The sequence below is a fragment of the Zootoca vivipara genome, chromosome 2 (assembly GCF_963506605.1).
Source record: "Zootoca vivipara chromosome 2, rZooViv1.1, whole genome shotgun sequence".
Taxonomy (NCBI): Eukaryota; Metazoa; Chordata; class Lepidosauria; order Squamata; family Lacertidae; genus Zootoca; species Zootoca vivipara.
The window spans coordinates 45,611,122-45,627,434 of NC_083277.1; the positions used below are offsets into that span (position 1 = coordinate 45,611,122).

Below are 16,313 nucleotides of genomic sequence, written 5' to 3' on the forward strand. Positions count from 1 at the left end.
GCATTTGGCAGTGAAGGTAGAACAGGGATGGAACAAATGGCAGGTGTGGGGGAGCTGCCTGAGGCAAAAGAGCAAAGGGTGCTCCCCTTCCCCCAGTCAAGGTGCATAGCAACCAAGGCTGGCCCAGACATTTCAGCACCTGATGCCCCAAATCCCATAAGGAAATCCCACAAGCAATAAGAATGCAATAATAAATCTCAATTGACTGCCCTTTCATGACACTCCAAATTAGCCGCCAGAGGCGGTGCCCTCATTCTGGCAGAAGCGCAGCAAGCGGCTATGGGGTTGCGGAAACCACTCCCTTTTGATACGCAGCGTTTATGTTAAATAACTGACTGAAGGGAAAGAGGAGGTCTCCCTCGGGGTATGAAAACCACAGCCGTATCCGAGCAGCTTCTCCCTCCTTCCCTCCCCGCAGGCACAGAGCAGCGCAATCTAGCAGAAGAGATGGGGTGTTCCCATAGCTTGGGATACACGACTCGTTTCTCTCTCTTGCTTATTCATTTTCCACCTCATGTGCACCGAATGAAGCGCGACGTGAAATAAATAAATAACAGGCCCGGAGAAGCTGCAGGTGGTTTTCTAAAAATTTATTAGGAAGGAAAAAGCTCCCACCGAGGAAATCGCAAATAGGGCTGTGCCTAAGTCCCCAGAGGGGAGCGCTTGCATCAAGCAGTGGAAACCACACCGCGAAGAGCACAACAATTATATGGAAACATCCCGCGTCCTCCTCCTCCTCCTCCCAACCTCACCCCGCCATTTTTTTCAGTCTATCCCCATTCCCCCCCTCCAAATCCCCTGTTGCCTTTCCACTCGCAGGACTAAACCTGCGCCTTGGCATCGCCTGCTCGTCACGGCCCGCCCTCTCCAGGCCTCCCTCAGTTCCGCGCGGTGGCCGCTTCAGTCCAGACGCGTGCGCGCGCACACGCACGCACGCCCTCACCCCTACATTGCCCCCTTCGCTTTACAGCCCCACGGGAGGGCAAGGGTCACCACGGGCTGCGGCTCGGGCAGAGGGCATGCGCAAACAGTTGCCACCAGCGAACTGGAAGCAAAGCAGCAAGAAGGCTATTTTATAAGACGAAAGGGAGCGAAATAGGCAACAGCTCTGTGGGGAGAGGGAGGCGGGGTGTGTGTGCCGTCGGGACGTGCTCTCCGCTACTGAGGAGGGGGAGCCGAGCCGGCGCTCTCCTCATTCCCCGGTGACACGAGGCGGGTCTAGCAGGGGGCCACCTCCTCCCAGCCCTTCTCATTGGCTGCTCGGCGATGCCCGTGGCTCCCGGCCCGTCCGTTAAATGGGACGCTCATTAGAGAGCAGTTTCCATTGACAAAAGCGCCGAGGGGGGGAAAGCGCGCTGGGTGGAAAGAGGAAAAGAGGACGCGCTCGAGGGGCGCATGGGCAAGCGCGGGCCGAGGCTTCCTGCACGTTGGCTTCGGGGAGGCGGCGGCGGCGGCAGCAAGGGAGAGAGTAGGGCAGGCGCACTCTTTCGCCTGAGGTGGATTATTCTGTTTTCTGTTCTTCAGCGCCTGGCCGGTGGCTCGCCGGAGCTCTCCCTTGAGACAACGTTTGGACGCCACCGCGAAGCCAAGAGGGGGCTGCGAGAGGACTAGGCTGCCCGACGGAGGGGAGGCGGGGGCTGCAGAGCCCGGCCTGTGAGGGCGGCGGCGGGCGCGCGTCTTGCGAGGGCTCCATGATTGGGAACGGAAGAATCGAGCCGCCCCTCTGCCACCCTCCCGCCCCCAACCTCCATGGGCGGCAGTGAAGATGGGGGACCCCTCTCCTCCTCGTAAGTTACCCCGTCCGCGCGAGGAACCTGTATTGTTGTTAGATCTGCCTGCCTGCCTTCTCTCTCCCTTCCCTGGGTGCGCAGGTGAGCAGCTCCATTGTGCGGCGCAGGCACCTGCTTCCGCCAGCCGCCAGCCGCCGCCACCCTCTTCTTTGGCGTGGTCTGCGGGCGCCCCGGTGGTGGCACTTGACGTCGGCCGCCGCCTGCTTTACGAGGGACGCCGCCGCAGCCCCTCGCCTCCTCCTTAGCCCGGCTCGCTGCGGCTGCTTCGATTGTGCGCCCTGCCCGCGCTGGCGCTGCTGCTGCTGCGCGCTATTATCTAAGCGGCGGCTTCTCTAGCAAAGCTGGGCAGGGCAAAAGACCAGCCCAGTCCTCGTGCTCATTTAACGACGGCGACGCTGCCTGTCTTTTTAACGCTTGCACCGAGGGGGGTGTCGGGGAGCAGCAGGTCCGGTCGGGGCTTCCCGCCGGGAGACCTTCGCCCTTGGCTTCTTGCCTCCCACCCTCTTCTCCCATTTTCCAGCCTCAATATGGCTTTCCACCGAGGAGCTGCAGTATGACTGAAGTGGGCAAAAGGGGGCGGGGGAGGCGGATGCCGGGGGCGGCTGGAAGTGGGGTGAGCTGAGAGCGCGTGAGCGGCCGAGGGGGGTCTCGAAGGCTCTGCGTGGGCGCGTGGCAGGGGAGGGGGAGGCGGAGGCAAGAGGGGAAGCCCGGCTGGAGACTTTTAGCAGAGGGGGGCGGGGAGCTGGGCGACGGAGACTGCGCTCTGCTTTTTAAAGGGACGGATAACGTGGAGTTGCAAGAAGGGACTGAGCGGCTTGTGGCTGGAAGGCACTGGCTAGGGTTGGGGGGCGGGGGAAGCGAGGTTGGAACCGGGATCCTGGCTAAGGATTCGAGTTGCCTGGGAGGCACCTGCAGTTGGAGACAACCACTAGCAAAATTCCTCGGAGAGTCCCTGTCTCTCCATCATTCTGCCTCTCGGGAGCTTTTGCATTTGATGCTCCTTCCAGCGCTCCTCACGCCCTCCAGCGTGGAGAGAGGCTGTCAGGAGATCCTCTCCGGAGTTGCGCCCTGCGTGTCTCGCTGGGGGGCGGGGGGCGGCGGCGGCGATTCCCCTCTTGCAGGTGCCCTCTCCTTCTCTTCCCTCGCCAGGTGGGGCCCGCAGCCTCCTCACCACGCTCTTTCTCTCTTTCGCCTGGCAGGTGGCTGGGCTGAGCTTCCCCGGAAGGATGCACCGTGATGACTCCCACCGAGCGGCGGCACGAGTACCGTCGACGGCCGCGGCGGCCCCGCCACCTCCTTCTCCTCTAGCGGCAGCTGCCGAGAGCTCAGCTGTAATGGAAACTGGGGGCGATGCCAGGACAGCACCTCCGAGGCGGGGAGGCGCAGGACCAGGCGGCAGCGGCGAGGTTGGAGCTGCTGTCGCTGCAGAACGCGCCGGCTTCCTAGCGGCTGCCGCGGCTGCTGCCGTCGCTCCTGCGGGTGGAAAGGGTATGAATATTGATGGAGCAGGCGGCGGCGGCGGCAGCAGCAGCGCATCGGGCATGGACCCTGCTGCAGTGCCGAGAGGAGGCCGAGCCGCGGCCCCCGCCCCTTTCCTGCGAGTGCCTTACGCCAAGGATCCCAAAGCAGCCCACCAGCGCTTCCTGCGGAGGAGCGTGGTGGACTCCGACCAGGAGGAGCCCACCTTCGAGCCGCCCGAGCCGCAGCAGCCGCAGCAGAAGAAGATCATCCTCTTCTCCAAAACCAGGAGGATAATCGCCGAGAGGGTGAAAGCAGGGCAGAGGCCGGTGGTGGAAGAGGCGCACCCCGCGGAACAGCCCGCCGAGCCGGCGAAAGCGGCGGCCGCCCCGGAGGGTCTTCTTAGTTCAGCAACAGTAGCAGCAGCAGCAGCCGAGGAGCCGAAGGAGAGCAGCGGCAAGGAAGATGCGGAGAAGAAAGAGGCGCCGGAATCTCTCAAGGAGCAGAGCAAGTCCAAGAAAGAGGAGGCGGAGGATGAGGAGGAAGAGGCCGACATGAAGGCGGTGGCCACCTCCCCCGATGGCAGGTTTCTAAAGTTTGATATCGAGCTCGGAAGAGGGTCTTTCAAAACAGTCTACAAGGGGCTGGACACGGAGACCTGGGTGGAAGTGGCTTGGTGCGAACTCCAGGTAAGTGGCAGGAACTATCTGAATGACTTTTTTTTGGGGGGGGGAGGTGTGTGCTTAAATGCCCTGTAAACTGAGGACAGGGTGCAGAAGAGTGTCATCTAAAAAAGCTTTGTTGGAATCGTCTCTACAGCTTATCTTGTTCCTGGGCTAACTATAGCTCCCGTGTTTTCATTGGTTCCGGCCCTTCCCCCACATCATATGCATACACACTCCTCCCAGGTTTAACTCTCTCAGCCCTGTGATTTGCCAAGGGCAAGGCTAGTGTAAACTAGAATTTAAAAAATAAGCTGCTCAGCAAATGCCAAGAAGGGCCTCCAAAGGGTTAAAATGTGCCTGGACCAGATGCATTGTAGGCTACTAGAGTCTGAACTAAATATTCCACAAAATGTAGCAGTTAATCACAGCAAAACACTTTAAATTTATCTTGGAAGAATTGAAGCAGTTGTGTTACAATGTTTGTGTGAGTGTTAAAGGCACCACAGGACTATTTCTTGGTTTTACAGTGGCAGGCTTTGTCTTATTTTAGTTGTAGAAAATACCACAGGCAAGGTTATTCTATATGGAGTTTGAATAAGAAGCAAATTCCATTGGGTCCAACAGGTTTTACTCTGAAGGAAGTTTGCATAGGTGATTAATTACGGTGGGAGTAATCCCAGATGACCATAGGATTGTACTGTTTATTATGAAGATCTTTTAAATGTCCTGAATGAATTGGAAAATGGAAATATTAATGTTACTTTGGCTCAATATGAGCGTTTATCTAACTGAAGGATCTGATTTGTTACTTTTCTGTAAACACAGTAGTGTCATCTGTTCTAAAAAGACTTTCTTGTTTAACATAAAAAGGGAATCATAACTGTGGCTAACATTTGTCAAAGGTCACGTAAATTATATCACAGGATACTGAAATGACTTATTGAACCTCACTTCCCTTTCTAAAACAGAATAGACTTTCCCCTTTTTGCTCTATGTCTTTATTCATAATAGACCTTAATCTTCTCTACCATACATGCTCAAGTGAGATAAAGCTTCTGTGATCTTTTCAGTCCACTTCTCTTTTCCCTTCTCTATTTTGGTTGCATATTATATTTATGATGTGGCTGTGGGAATTGGTCATAATTCACATTTTTGTTCTTGTGAAGCTGTTTTGCAAAAATAGTCATGGGGTCTTGGAACAAGGGTTGATTAATAGGACAAAATAGCTGCTTCAAATACCTTTTGGAAAGTTGCAACCAACAAGGAATGCATACTTTTCATTAAACTATGATAGGATGATAACTGGTTGTTACCTCTTTCTAATCACTTATGATATTCTGTATTCTGTGATCTTTCTTGCAGCAGACCTGTAATGTTGAATTATAAAATCGATGCTGACAAGCTTGTGTATGAATATCATAATGAGACCCCCCCCTTTAAAAGACCCTTGGTCCTGAATTACCCTGCTGTTTGGAGGGGTCAGATTGTAAACTGAATCTAAAGTGTTATGTCCTGCAACATTAGACTTGGTTGAGCTACTTTTAATGGAACAAATTGCAATAATGTTGAAGCTTTTGTGCAACTGGAGACTAGTAGGAGAGCAAGCACATGAATTAGTAACAGAAGTAGATCCCATTGTTGAAAGAAAGCTATGTATATTCATGGGGTTGTATCTGAGTTGTAGATCCACTGGAATGACTGAACCTAAGTCATGCCTATTAAGTGTAGCTGATCTACTCTGAGTAGGACTAGCATTGGTTACCACACCATGTATTGTTGGCTCTACTTTATCACCAAAATCTTAAGGCAGCATCCTGTATCCATTTTAGGTTTATGAGAGAGGGAGGAAGTATTATCCAGTCCAGTTTAGCATTTAATCATTCCAGTTACACATACGAGTGCTATAATGTAGCTTGTCTGGAGTCAGTCATGACTTCGGTAGTTTTATAAAATCATGTTTAAAAATATTCCATAATAGCAGCCTATGCATCTGCAAATATTTAAACCATGGCCATCCAGTTTAATAGAGTGCAACAAAGTTGCAGTGTTAAAAAAAGAGCAGAAAACCCATCTCTTTGTTTGTTCACTTTCTAACCACATTATTCATAACTTCTATGTTATCTCAAGTAATTTCCCCCCTCCTGTATTAAAAAGCCCCATCTTAAGATTTCCTATGTAAATAGGATGGATCGATACCCCTAATCATTTTGGTTACCCTTTCTGTACCTTCTGTACTGCTTTGATTTTTTAAAATGATCTAGTAGTATATATGTATTTTTATAAAGATACTGTATCTATAAACCCCAACAACTTGCAGTTACCAACTGCCCCCAAGACTGCCAAGTACCCACTGAGATTGCCTTACAACTATTGTTCAAAGCATCCTCTTTTTTTTTAAAGGTATATATTTTAGGATGTGTGTATGAAACAGAGAGAAATCACTCCGTGTTGGCAAATGCTATCTGTCCTATTGTGTATTGAATTGTGAATGTGCTAAGAGTTTCTTCACTTTGATTGGATGTCAAATATAAATATAAACCGACCAGGACTCTGCAGTCATTATCTGAAGCCTTTCTTGGTGTGCCTCATCCACAAAAGGTCCAGACCAGGCATTCCCAAACTGCAGCCCTCCAGATGTTTTGGCCTACAACTCCCATGATCCCTAGCTAACAGGACCAGTGGTTGGGGAAGATGGGAATTGTAGTCCAAAACGTCTGGAGGGCCGAAGTTTGGGGATGCCTGGTCCAGACCATGGCAACATGAGAATGGGCCTTTTCTGCAGCAGCTCCCCATTTGTGGAATGCTTTCACCAGGGAGGTTCACCTGGCACATTCATTATACATATTTAGGTGCCAGGTGAAAACATTCCTCTTCAACCAGGTCTTTGGCTGTTTAATATTCTGTGGCAGGGTTCCCCAAACTTGGGTCTTCAGCTGTTGTTGCACTACATTCTTATCATTGCAGAACAAAAACAGCCAGAGATCCAAGTTTGGGAAACCCTGTTCTCCAGTCTTTTATGTGTTTGTGCAAGAGGTGTTGTTGTTTTGTTTTAGCTATTTATTTTGTGCTTCTGTCCTGTATCTTGTGGACGGGCCTGAGATCTTCGGATGAAGAGCGGTGTATAAATTTAAACAGTAATAATGGTAATAATAATAAATAATATCAGGCTAAACCATAGTTTAGTGTGATGGGAATGAGTCTAGGTTACTCTTGGGTTCATGCAGTCGCTCCCATTTTTAGAAGAATTTGCTCCCATTTTTAGCTTAACTGTGGTTTGTCATTATATCCAAACCTGGAACTGTTGTTGGTTTTAAATACGGTTTAGCTGAACAAGCTAGGGCAGTCTTGCCAGCCCAGTCCTACCTGGCAATGCCAATGATTTTGTAAATCATGGTTTGAAGTTGGCATCTCTGGAAGTTGAGAATAGAGCGCTTGAGCTCCTGTGCTCATTCCTGTAGTAGTGCTAAACAGTGGTTTAGTGTTGTGTCTGAATGCAAGTCTTAGAGCCTGATAAGTAAAGTTCCAATAATGTAGAGGAGTGACAGTTACAGGATTGTATCCAATGTTAGCCCAACATTGAGCAGACCCTTTGAAATGAATGGTCTACTGAGAGTGTATCTTAGTTGGCTACAACCAAAACTCATTAAAATGAATTTATTTCTGTGTTTACCAATCAGAGTACTTTAACAATTTTTTTTTAAATAACTTAAGCGGTTATAATTCAGTAAGCTGAACAATCCCTCTACATACTAGAAAGTTGAATAACATTACTGAACTCATGTAGGAGGATGGAAAGACCCTTCACAAAGTCAGTGATAGATCATCAGCATGTATCAAATGTCTATCCTCCTGTCTGGGGCGAGCACCAGACTTTAACAGGCCCTCAGTATGGTGCCACGAGACCCCTGCTAGGCACTTCTGCTATTCTTGCCACAGTCTCTCTTTCTGACACACTCTTACTGGCACTGCTGCCATTCATTTTGCTCAGTGTCTCCCCCCGAGACATGCTGACCCACCAGGCAGTGGCATTTTGCATGAGAACTGAGCTGCTTCTTGGTTCTGATCTCTGGTGGTGGCTGTCATGTTAGGTCCAGCAAAATACAGTTTCTAAGTACATTTCCGAGCACAATTCAAAGTGTTGGTGCTGACCTTTAAAGCCCTAAACGGCCTCGGCCCAGCTCTGAGAGCCTTCTGGCGGTTCCCTCACTGTGAGATGTGAGGTTACAGGGAACCAGGCAGAGGGCCTTCTCAGTAGTGGCACCCGCCCTGTGGAACACCCTCCCATTAGATGTCAAAGAAATAAACAACTATCTGACTTTTTAGAAGACACCTGAAGGCAGCCTGTTTTGGGAAGTTTTTAATCTTTGATTATTTTTTCTGTTTTTAATCTGTTGGGAGCTGCTGGGAAAACCCAGCCAGATGGGCGGGGTATAAATTAAATTAATATTATTATTATTCCCCATGGTATTAAGATAAAACCTGAAGTTCACAGTCCTGTCTGTCTGTATCTCTCTGTGTAATGCACATGGCTGGAAATAATACATTTGCATGAACATATTGCAGTGTTACAGAATTGTGTGAATTATTTTTTCATGTAGCTAAAGAAATGTAATGTGTGAAACAGCATTCAGATTTCTGTTGACAAATGAAACGGTTGAAACAAAAGAAGGCATGTGATGACTTTGTATCTTGGCTTGAACTCACCATGTCACAATATATCTCCAGTTATTTGTTTGAAAGAAGCAAATAGCCAAGAACCTCCATTTAGAGGGGGTTTTGTGTATAGTTGGGTTATGTAATCTTTTAAGGGCATGTTCAAAACCATGATTTTAAAAGGACAGAGCTGTGCTCTTTCTTTGGCTGGCATTTCTATCATCTTTATTTAGAATAGTTGGAATGTTTCTATGTATATCTTGCAAACTGCTTTAGCTTTTTCTGGTGGAGGAACACTCTATGTTCTCAGTAATAAAAAATGAAAGATAGCATGGGGGATATTCTTGCTGTCTTGCATTCTGTTATACAAATACTGTAAACCTATTTAATTTATTTAAGAATAAAAACATTGTCACAGAAATCTGTTTTATGTTGCTGCTCTTAATATGTTGGCACCTCCTCCTTGGAGGTAGGGTGGGATACAATGAAAGAATTGGCAAATATTTCTAATTCTATTAAATGGGGGGGGGGTGAGCAGAGGAACCCAAATTATAAGAGTTGTTCAGCACATTGCAAGCTTTCAGGAACTAGGCTTAAACATGAGCAAAAGAATAATGGGAGAACGGTGACACTGAATATACATATTTTTGCCCGATATCCAGCAGAAAATTGTTGTTGTTTAGTCGTGTCCAACTCTTCGTGACCCCATGGACCAGAGCACGCCAGGCACTCCTGTCTTCCACTGCCTCCCGCAGTTTGGTCAGACTCATGTTGGTGGCTTCGAGAACACTGTCCAACCATCTCGTCCTCTGTCGTTCCCTTCTCCTAGTGCCCTCAATCTTTCCCAGCATCAGGGTCTTTTCCAGGGAGCCTTCTCTTCTCATGAGGTGGCCAAAGTATTGGAGCCTCAGCTTCAGGATCTGTCCTTCCAGTGAGCACTCGGGGCTGATTTCCTTAAGAATGGATAGGCTTGATCTTCTTGGAGTCCATGGGACTCTCAAGAGTCTCCTCCAGCACCATAATTCAAAAGCATCAATTCTTCGGCAATCAGCCGTCTTTATGGTCCAGCTCTCACTTCCATACATCACTACTGGGAAAACCATAGCTTTAACTATACGGACCTTTGTCGGCAAGGGAATGTCTCTGCTTTTTAAGATGCTGTCTTAGGTTTTTTTTATGTTGAGCTTCAGACTATATTTTGTGCTCTCCTCTTTCACCCTCATTAAGAGGTTCTTTAATTTCTCCTCACTTTCTGCCATCAAGGTTGTGTCATCTGCATATCTGAGGTTGTTGATATTTTTTCCGGCAATCTAAATTCCGGCTTGGGATTCATCCAGTCCAGCCTTTCATATGATGAATTCTGCATATGTTAAATCAGCAGAGAGACAATATACAGCCTTGTTGTACTCCTTTCCCAATTTTGAACCAATCAGTTATTTCATATTCAGTTCTAACTGTAGCTTCTTGTCCCACATAGATATTTCTCAGGAGACAGATGAGGAGATCAGGCACTCCCATTTCTTTTAAGAACTTGCCATAGTTTGCTGTGGTCGACATAGTCAAATGCTTTTGCATCGTCAATGAAGCAGAAGTAGAAGTTTTTCTGGAACTCTCTAGCTTTCTCCATAATCAAGCGCATGTTTGCAATTTGGTCTCTGGTTCCTCTGCCCCTTCGAAATCCAGCTTGCACTTCTGGGGTTCTTAGTCCACATACTGCTTAAGCCTGCCTTGTAGAATTTTAAGCATAACCTTGCTAGCCTAGATGAGCGCAATTGTGCGGTAGTTGGAGCATTCTTTGGCACTGCCCTTCTTTGGGATTGGGATGTAGACTGATCTTCTCCAATCCTCTGGCCACTGCTGAGTTTTCCAAACTTGCTGGCATATTGAGTGTAGCACCTTAACAGCATCAAAGTTTCTTTATGAGTTGGGGGGGCAGGTCAAGGACTGCTACCCTACATTCTAGCATATGATCATTCAATGGTCCATTTTGGAGATGCTACAATGTTTGCAAGATGTTTAAATAGCCAAACCTTCCATTACTAATGAAGTAGTTATCTCAGCATGAGCCCTTTTCAAGCTTGCTTCTGTTTGGTCTGCATATGAAATGCTGGTGTTTATGTGAGCATGGAGCTTTGAGAATGTGGGGATAGAAATGAACTACAGGAATAAGGTCCTTTAAAAATTATGTAATGAAAGGAGGGTGCTTGGTTGCAGAAAAAACTTATTTATCAAGGACCTGCACTAGAATTTCAGCTATTGATTTTATGATAGATGCCAGGGATAGGTGCATCTTAAGGTACCTTTCTTGACCCATTCCTGAAGCTTTATGACTGTGTTATTTGCCAGATATTTGTTTTTTGTTGGGGGAGTGGAGGTAGAAGCACAGTAAATACCTAAAACAATATAGTACACAGTAAATGCCTAGTCAGGACTGTTTTTCCTATCAGAATTACAAGTACATACAGCCACAATCATGCTCTTTCCTAAGCACAGCATGCATCCCCATAACATAACCATTAGGAGGAATCTAAAGCTTAAAATGTAAATGTGTGCAATTGCTCAGATGTATATAATTCCAATGCATCTTTTTTAGGAAATACTATAACCATGTTTTGGAAAGTGATGAGTATATGCTTAAAAAGTAGGGTAGTTATGATGTGAACCAGGGGGCCTTACTGTGCAGTAGGCTGAAACGGATTTCTTCAGGTAGTGGCAGAGCTGGCCCAAGAAAGTTTGCTGCCTGGGGCAAAGAACAAGACGGGGTTTCTTCCCCAATCCTAATACAAAAGTTGACTGGACTGGCAACTGAATCTTATTTCTGTACCAATGAAGCAATGGAGACATACACAGCTCTGTACTCTAATGGACAGGAATGTCTGGAAGCATTCCCTCCCAGCGGCTTCCACCTGCGTTAGTCACCTCACCTTGTTTAATGGTAGAACTGGTTGTGGGTGGTAGCAGATGAAGGCAGCAACTGATGTCTGAATGGTGCAGCAAGATGTTTTAAAATGTATAGCATAGAGGGTGTCGGTGTGCCATTTGGGTTCTGCTTCAGGCAGCAAAATGTCTTGGTCCAGAACTGTTATGAAGCGATATAGCAATGCGTCAGCTGCATGAGCTGTGCTTAAATAAAATGTCACAATCCTGGATGAGTAATGAAAAGCCATTGTTGGGAAGGTAAACAGCCAGAGAGTAATATGAGCTTTAGTCCTATTTGCTGGTCAGTGGTTTTTGCTACAATAGGACATAAAACACTTTTCAAGGATTCTGTGCGGCTGTTGAGGACAGAATCTAATATAGTGCTCTCTAGTTTTGGTCTACCTAGAGTGATTATTTTCTGCATCTGTTTGTTTTTTTGATGGAAACTCATACATGCTCTGATTAGTTTAGTTAATAGGGTCTTGAAATAATGAAACAACTCTTTTATCGAAGTAAACTAATTCTGTAAGAGGCTTAAGCTAATGGTGAGCAGGTATTGCAAACAAGATGGAGGAAGGTCAAAATGTCAACTTTTTCCTAATAGGATTTTCTGAGATGTAATGTTAAATAACTCTTGCACTGACTTAATAGATGCTTTAATTGCAGGGAGTCAAACCACACTTGATCTTAAAGCTGAAGCACAACAGAACCTGTAATGGATTTATAGCTTCAGGGAATCTTATTGGGATGGCCAGACTCTTTGTTGTTGTTTTGTTTATTTTTAAACATACTTTTAATTAAAGATTTCTTGGTTTACAAAAGTGCAATGTCTCTTTTTTCAAGTTACGTTTTCTACAGATCATTTTCATTTGTTGAGATATTAGTGTTACATTAGGGGGAAAGGGGGGGAAGAGGTGGAGGGGGCCATGGTGAGTGGGGGTGGGGCTGGGTGGTGATGCTTCTATTCTACTTAGTGTATGTGTGGGTTTTTGTGTCAGCGTCACTTGTGCAGGTTCTCTTTACTATTTGCTTGTGTTCCTTTGGTGGTGAGAGAGGGTGGGATTGGCCTAGGGCAGGCATCCCCAAACTTTGGCCCTCCAGATGTTTTGGACTACAATTCCCATAATCCCTGACCACTGGTCCTGTTAGCCAGGGATCATGGGAGTTGTAGGCCAAAACATCTGGAGGGCCGCAGTTTGGGGATGCCTGGCCTAGGGTGTGGTTGTTTGTTTGTGGTTGGCTGTGGTGAACTTTGTGGGTGGGTGTTTTTGTATCAGGTTAGCCATATTGATTCAGATGCTGTTGGTGGATTCTTGTCATTGTCTAGTTGGGCTGTGATATGATAAAGGGGAGCCATACCAGGGTGAAGGCGTCTTCTTCTGTTTGTCCCCATGTCAGTTTCAGTTTATTGGTTAGTTTTCTAATAAGGCTGTTTCCCATACTATTTGGTACCAATGGCCCATGCCTATTCCTGACAGGTCTCTCCAGTGTCTGGCTATAATGTTTCATGCTCTCTCATCCTGGCGGTCTGATTTGTTTCTGTCTGCATTTTTCAGGCTGATTTTATTTGTTCTTTTGAACTTGTTTGTTATGGTATGTTTAACAAAAGTTATATAAACGTCTTCATGATGCTTATCCTTCTGCCCATCTTCAAATTCCACTTCACTTCTTGTCAAATCCAAAAACTTGTCTGTTATTTCTAACTTGCATCATTGCTTCTAATGCTCTTTATCTTTGGAGTGTCCCATTTGCGCATTGTCAAAAAACAGGAGGGGCCGGGAGTCAGTACTGCACTGCCCACCTTCTCAATAGCAGCGTTCCTGTTGTTCCTGCTGTGACTTGTAAATATATGCAACTCAGTTTCAGCAATGCAAAAAAGTGTGGATATGTTGTTTTTAGTGAAATGTTGGGGGTTAAAAAACTTAATGTCAAGTAGCAGATGCCAGGTGTGTAATGTGAAGAATAAAATCTGCACAACATTAAAACATTTGGAAAAAGGGCAGGCAGACCAATCCTCATCCTCAAGGTTGGCTGCTGCATAATTCTCTCTGTTAGCCTTTCAAACTCTGTGCAATGAGACGAGATCTTTTGATCAGCATGAGATGAAGCATGGGCCTTTCTGCTTTGAAAAAAGCATTACTAGTCAGAATAATGTAATTTAAAGTCCTACTGATTTCAATATATAGAATTAAACATTAGTTTAACCTACTAGGTATTAACTTTTTTTAGAAAGAGAGGCATCCTGGATAAAATTTTATTTCATTATTACATTATGAGGAAGGTGGACACTTTTAAAGTTTGGGGCAAAATTGAAATATGCAACATTTGTTAAAGTATAAAATCTAAACTTTTTTACTACAAGAATAGGACTGGAATATAGTCAACAGCCTATAAAATAATACAGTTTGTTGTCATTATGAATAAAGTATTAATTTAACTTTTATAAAAATTAGAGTTGGAAATAATGCCAGTTTTTTCAAAACTCTTAAATTGCAGCAAATAGCTTTTATTGTCTTCATGCCTACCAGTATTGAGACAAACAGTAATAAAATTTGTGCTTCGATATATCATTTAAACCCAACATCACTCTATATAGGTCAGGGCAGACTTTGATATGGTGTTGTTGAATGATTGTGTAAAAGTGTCATTATTGTTTCACTGTACCTTTAAGAGTCAGGAAAGATCTAATGACTGGAGTTCTGCAGCTGTGGAGCAGCTCGACAGGTGTTGCTGTGAAGCTGATGATGCAGGGTATATCAGGGGTGTTGTGTGTTGCCTCTGTGCTGGGCGATTTCCCAGTGTGCTCTTGGTGGGTGGTTTGGTTGTGTTGGTGTTTTGTGTAAGCCTAATTTAATTTTTGTTATTTTTACTTTCTCCATTAAACCAAGCATTTGTTTAAGTCTTGGTATGACTCTATGTGTAAGTCCCTCAGCCAGCTCCTGCTGATGCAACTCAATTGCTTCTAACCCTAACAGGTGTTGTATATTAAAAACTTAATGGTCAATGGGGATTATAAAACAGGATGTAAATTGGGGGAAATAACCGTATACTGAATATTGTAATAAGAGGAAAGGCATTGGCATGTCACTCATGGCATGGTGCCTCTAAGTATTGATCGGTTGTAATGCAATTAATATATTTTGTTGTGTAGAGCTCTGATCATGATTGTATGTTATTTCTGCAAATTACCAGAGAGCATTGGGATGAAGAAACAGTATACCGGTAAATGAAAGAAACCAGTGATGTAGTTCAAGCTGAATGTTGCTGGTGCTGTGTTATAAATATAATCACTAGTGGTATTTAAAGTCTGCTTAATAACTATCAAGATTCAGCTGCTTGATACACATTTAACTAAGGTTAGGCAATGATAGAATTAGAGCACATATTTATACAACAAGCATTAATTTATGTTATTTGGACAAACATAGCGTACAAATTGGCAATTGTACAAGAACTCATGAGTAGCAAGCTGAGTATTTCCTTTCATTTTGGTGTTCACTGCAAGTCAGTAAATACTTAATAAAGGGCTTTCAGTCTGTTTATAGAACCTTTATTTTCTTTCTCACCATTGACACATTAATAGAGAAACACATTCTTATGAAATGCTTAGGCAGTTTATATACACAAAATGGAATTATTGCTACCTCCTGCAAATTTTCAGTGGATAAGCCAGTTTATCCTTCTTATTCTTTCTGACCATTGCCTTGAATTGTACTGCCAACATTAAGAGCACACAACCTGGCTTTAAGTGGCAAAGTAGTTGCTGCAGCTGACCCTAAAACATTAATTTGCCATTTCGATAGAACCCCGGATTAGGTCTTATAGGAATAATAACTGTAGTATATGGAGCTATTTGTGTTGATTGAAGAAACTGACTTGATTTTCAGTATCACATGCTCAGTCTCCAGGCCCTTTATATTCTTGGACAAAAGAAAAAGCTTCCCTTACAAGAAATGGCAAAGTTAAATCACTCTGGTAAGGTTTACCTTCTGGTTGACTTGTAGGTTTAATAGCCAAAGTCTGTGTAATGTGCATATGCAAATTGGCTCGAAAGGTTGGCTTCAGCAAGTGGAAATCTGGGATATTTGAGTGTATTTGAGATATTTGAAATCTGGGATATTTGAGTGTATGTATATACATGTGAGAGATTCTGAAATAGTGGAATTATTTAGGGGGAATTATTATTTATTATTTAGTGGAATTATTTAAGGGGACCCAGGTGGCGCTGTGGTTAAACCACTGAGCCTAGGGCTTGCTGATCAGAAGGTCGGCGGTTCGAATCCCTGTGACGGGGTGAGCTCCCGTTGCTCGGTCCCAGCTCCTGCCAACCTAGCAGTTCGAAAGCACGTCAAAATGCAAGTAGATAAATAGGAACCGCTACAGCGGGAAGGTAAACGGCGTTTCCGTGTGCTGCTCTGGTTTGCCAGAAGCGGCTTTGTCATGCTGGCCACATGACCTGGAAGCTATACGCCGGCTCCCTCGGCCAATAATGCGAGATGAGCGCGCAACCCCAGAGTCGGTCACGACTGGACCTAATGGTCAGGGGTCCCTTTACCTTACCTTATATACATGTGAGAGATTCTGAAATAGTGGAATTATTTAGGAATGGTTATAGTTGCAAGTAGGGACTCAGGGGGCGCTGTGGGTTAAACCACTGAGCCTAGGGCTAGCTGATCAGAAGGTCGGCGGTTCGAATCCCCGCGACGGGGTGAGCTCCCGTTGCTCGGTCCTAGCTCCTGTCAACCTAGCAGTTTGAAAGCACGTCAAAGTGCAAGTAGATAAATAGGTACTGCTCGGGCGGGAAGGTAAACGGCGTTTCCGTGTGCTG

General features: G+C 45.6%; 1 protein-coding gene across 10 annotated transcripts in view; it reads left to right on the top strand.

The window, feature by feature from the left end:
• The first annotated feature begins 1,125 nt into the window (after positions 1-1,125).
• WNK2 (WNK lysine deficient protein kinase 2) overlaps positions 1,126-16,313 on the top strand; it is a 113,312-nt gene continuing 98,124 nt past the window's right edge. For 5 of the 10 annotated variants that reach the window (XM_035106304.2, XM_060271446.1, XM_060271447.1 and 2 more), the window contains exons 1-2: positions 1,126-1,787; positions 2,990-3,937. In XM_035106304.2, coding sequence (XP_034962195.2) covers positions 3,017-3,937 — 921 coding nt within the window. In that variant the 5' untranslated portion in view covers positions 1,126-1,787; positions 2,990-3,016. The remainder of the gene's footprint in view (positions 1,788-2,989; positions 3,938-16,313) is intronic. The other 5 variants (XM_060271449.1, XM_060271450.1, XM_060271452.1 and 2 more) reach the window with 2 other exon arrangements.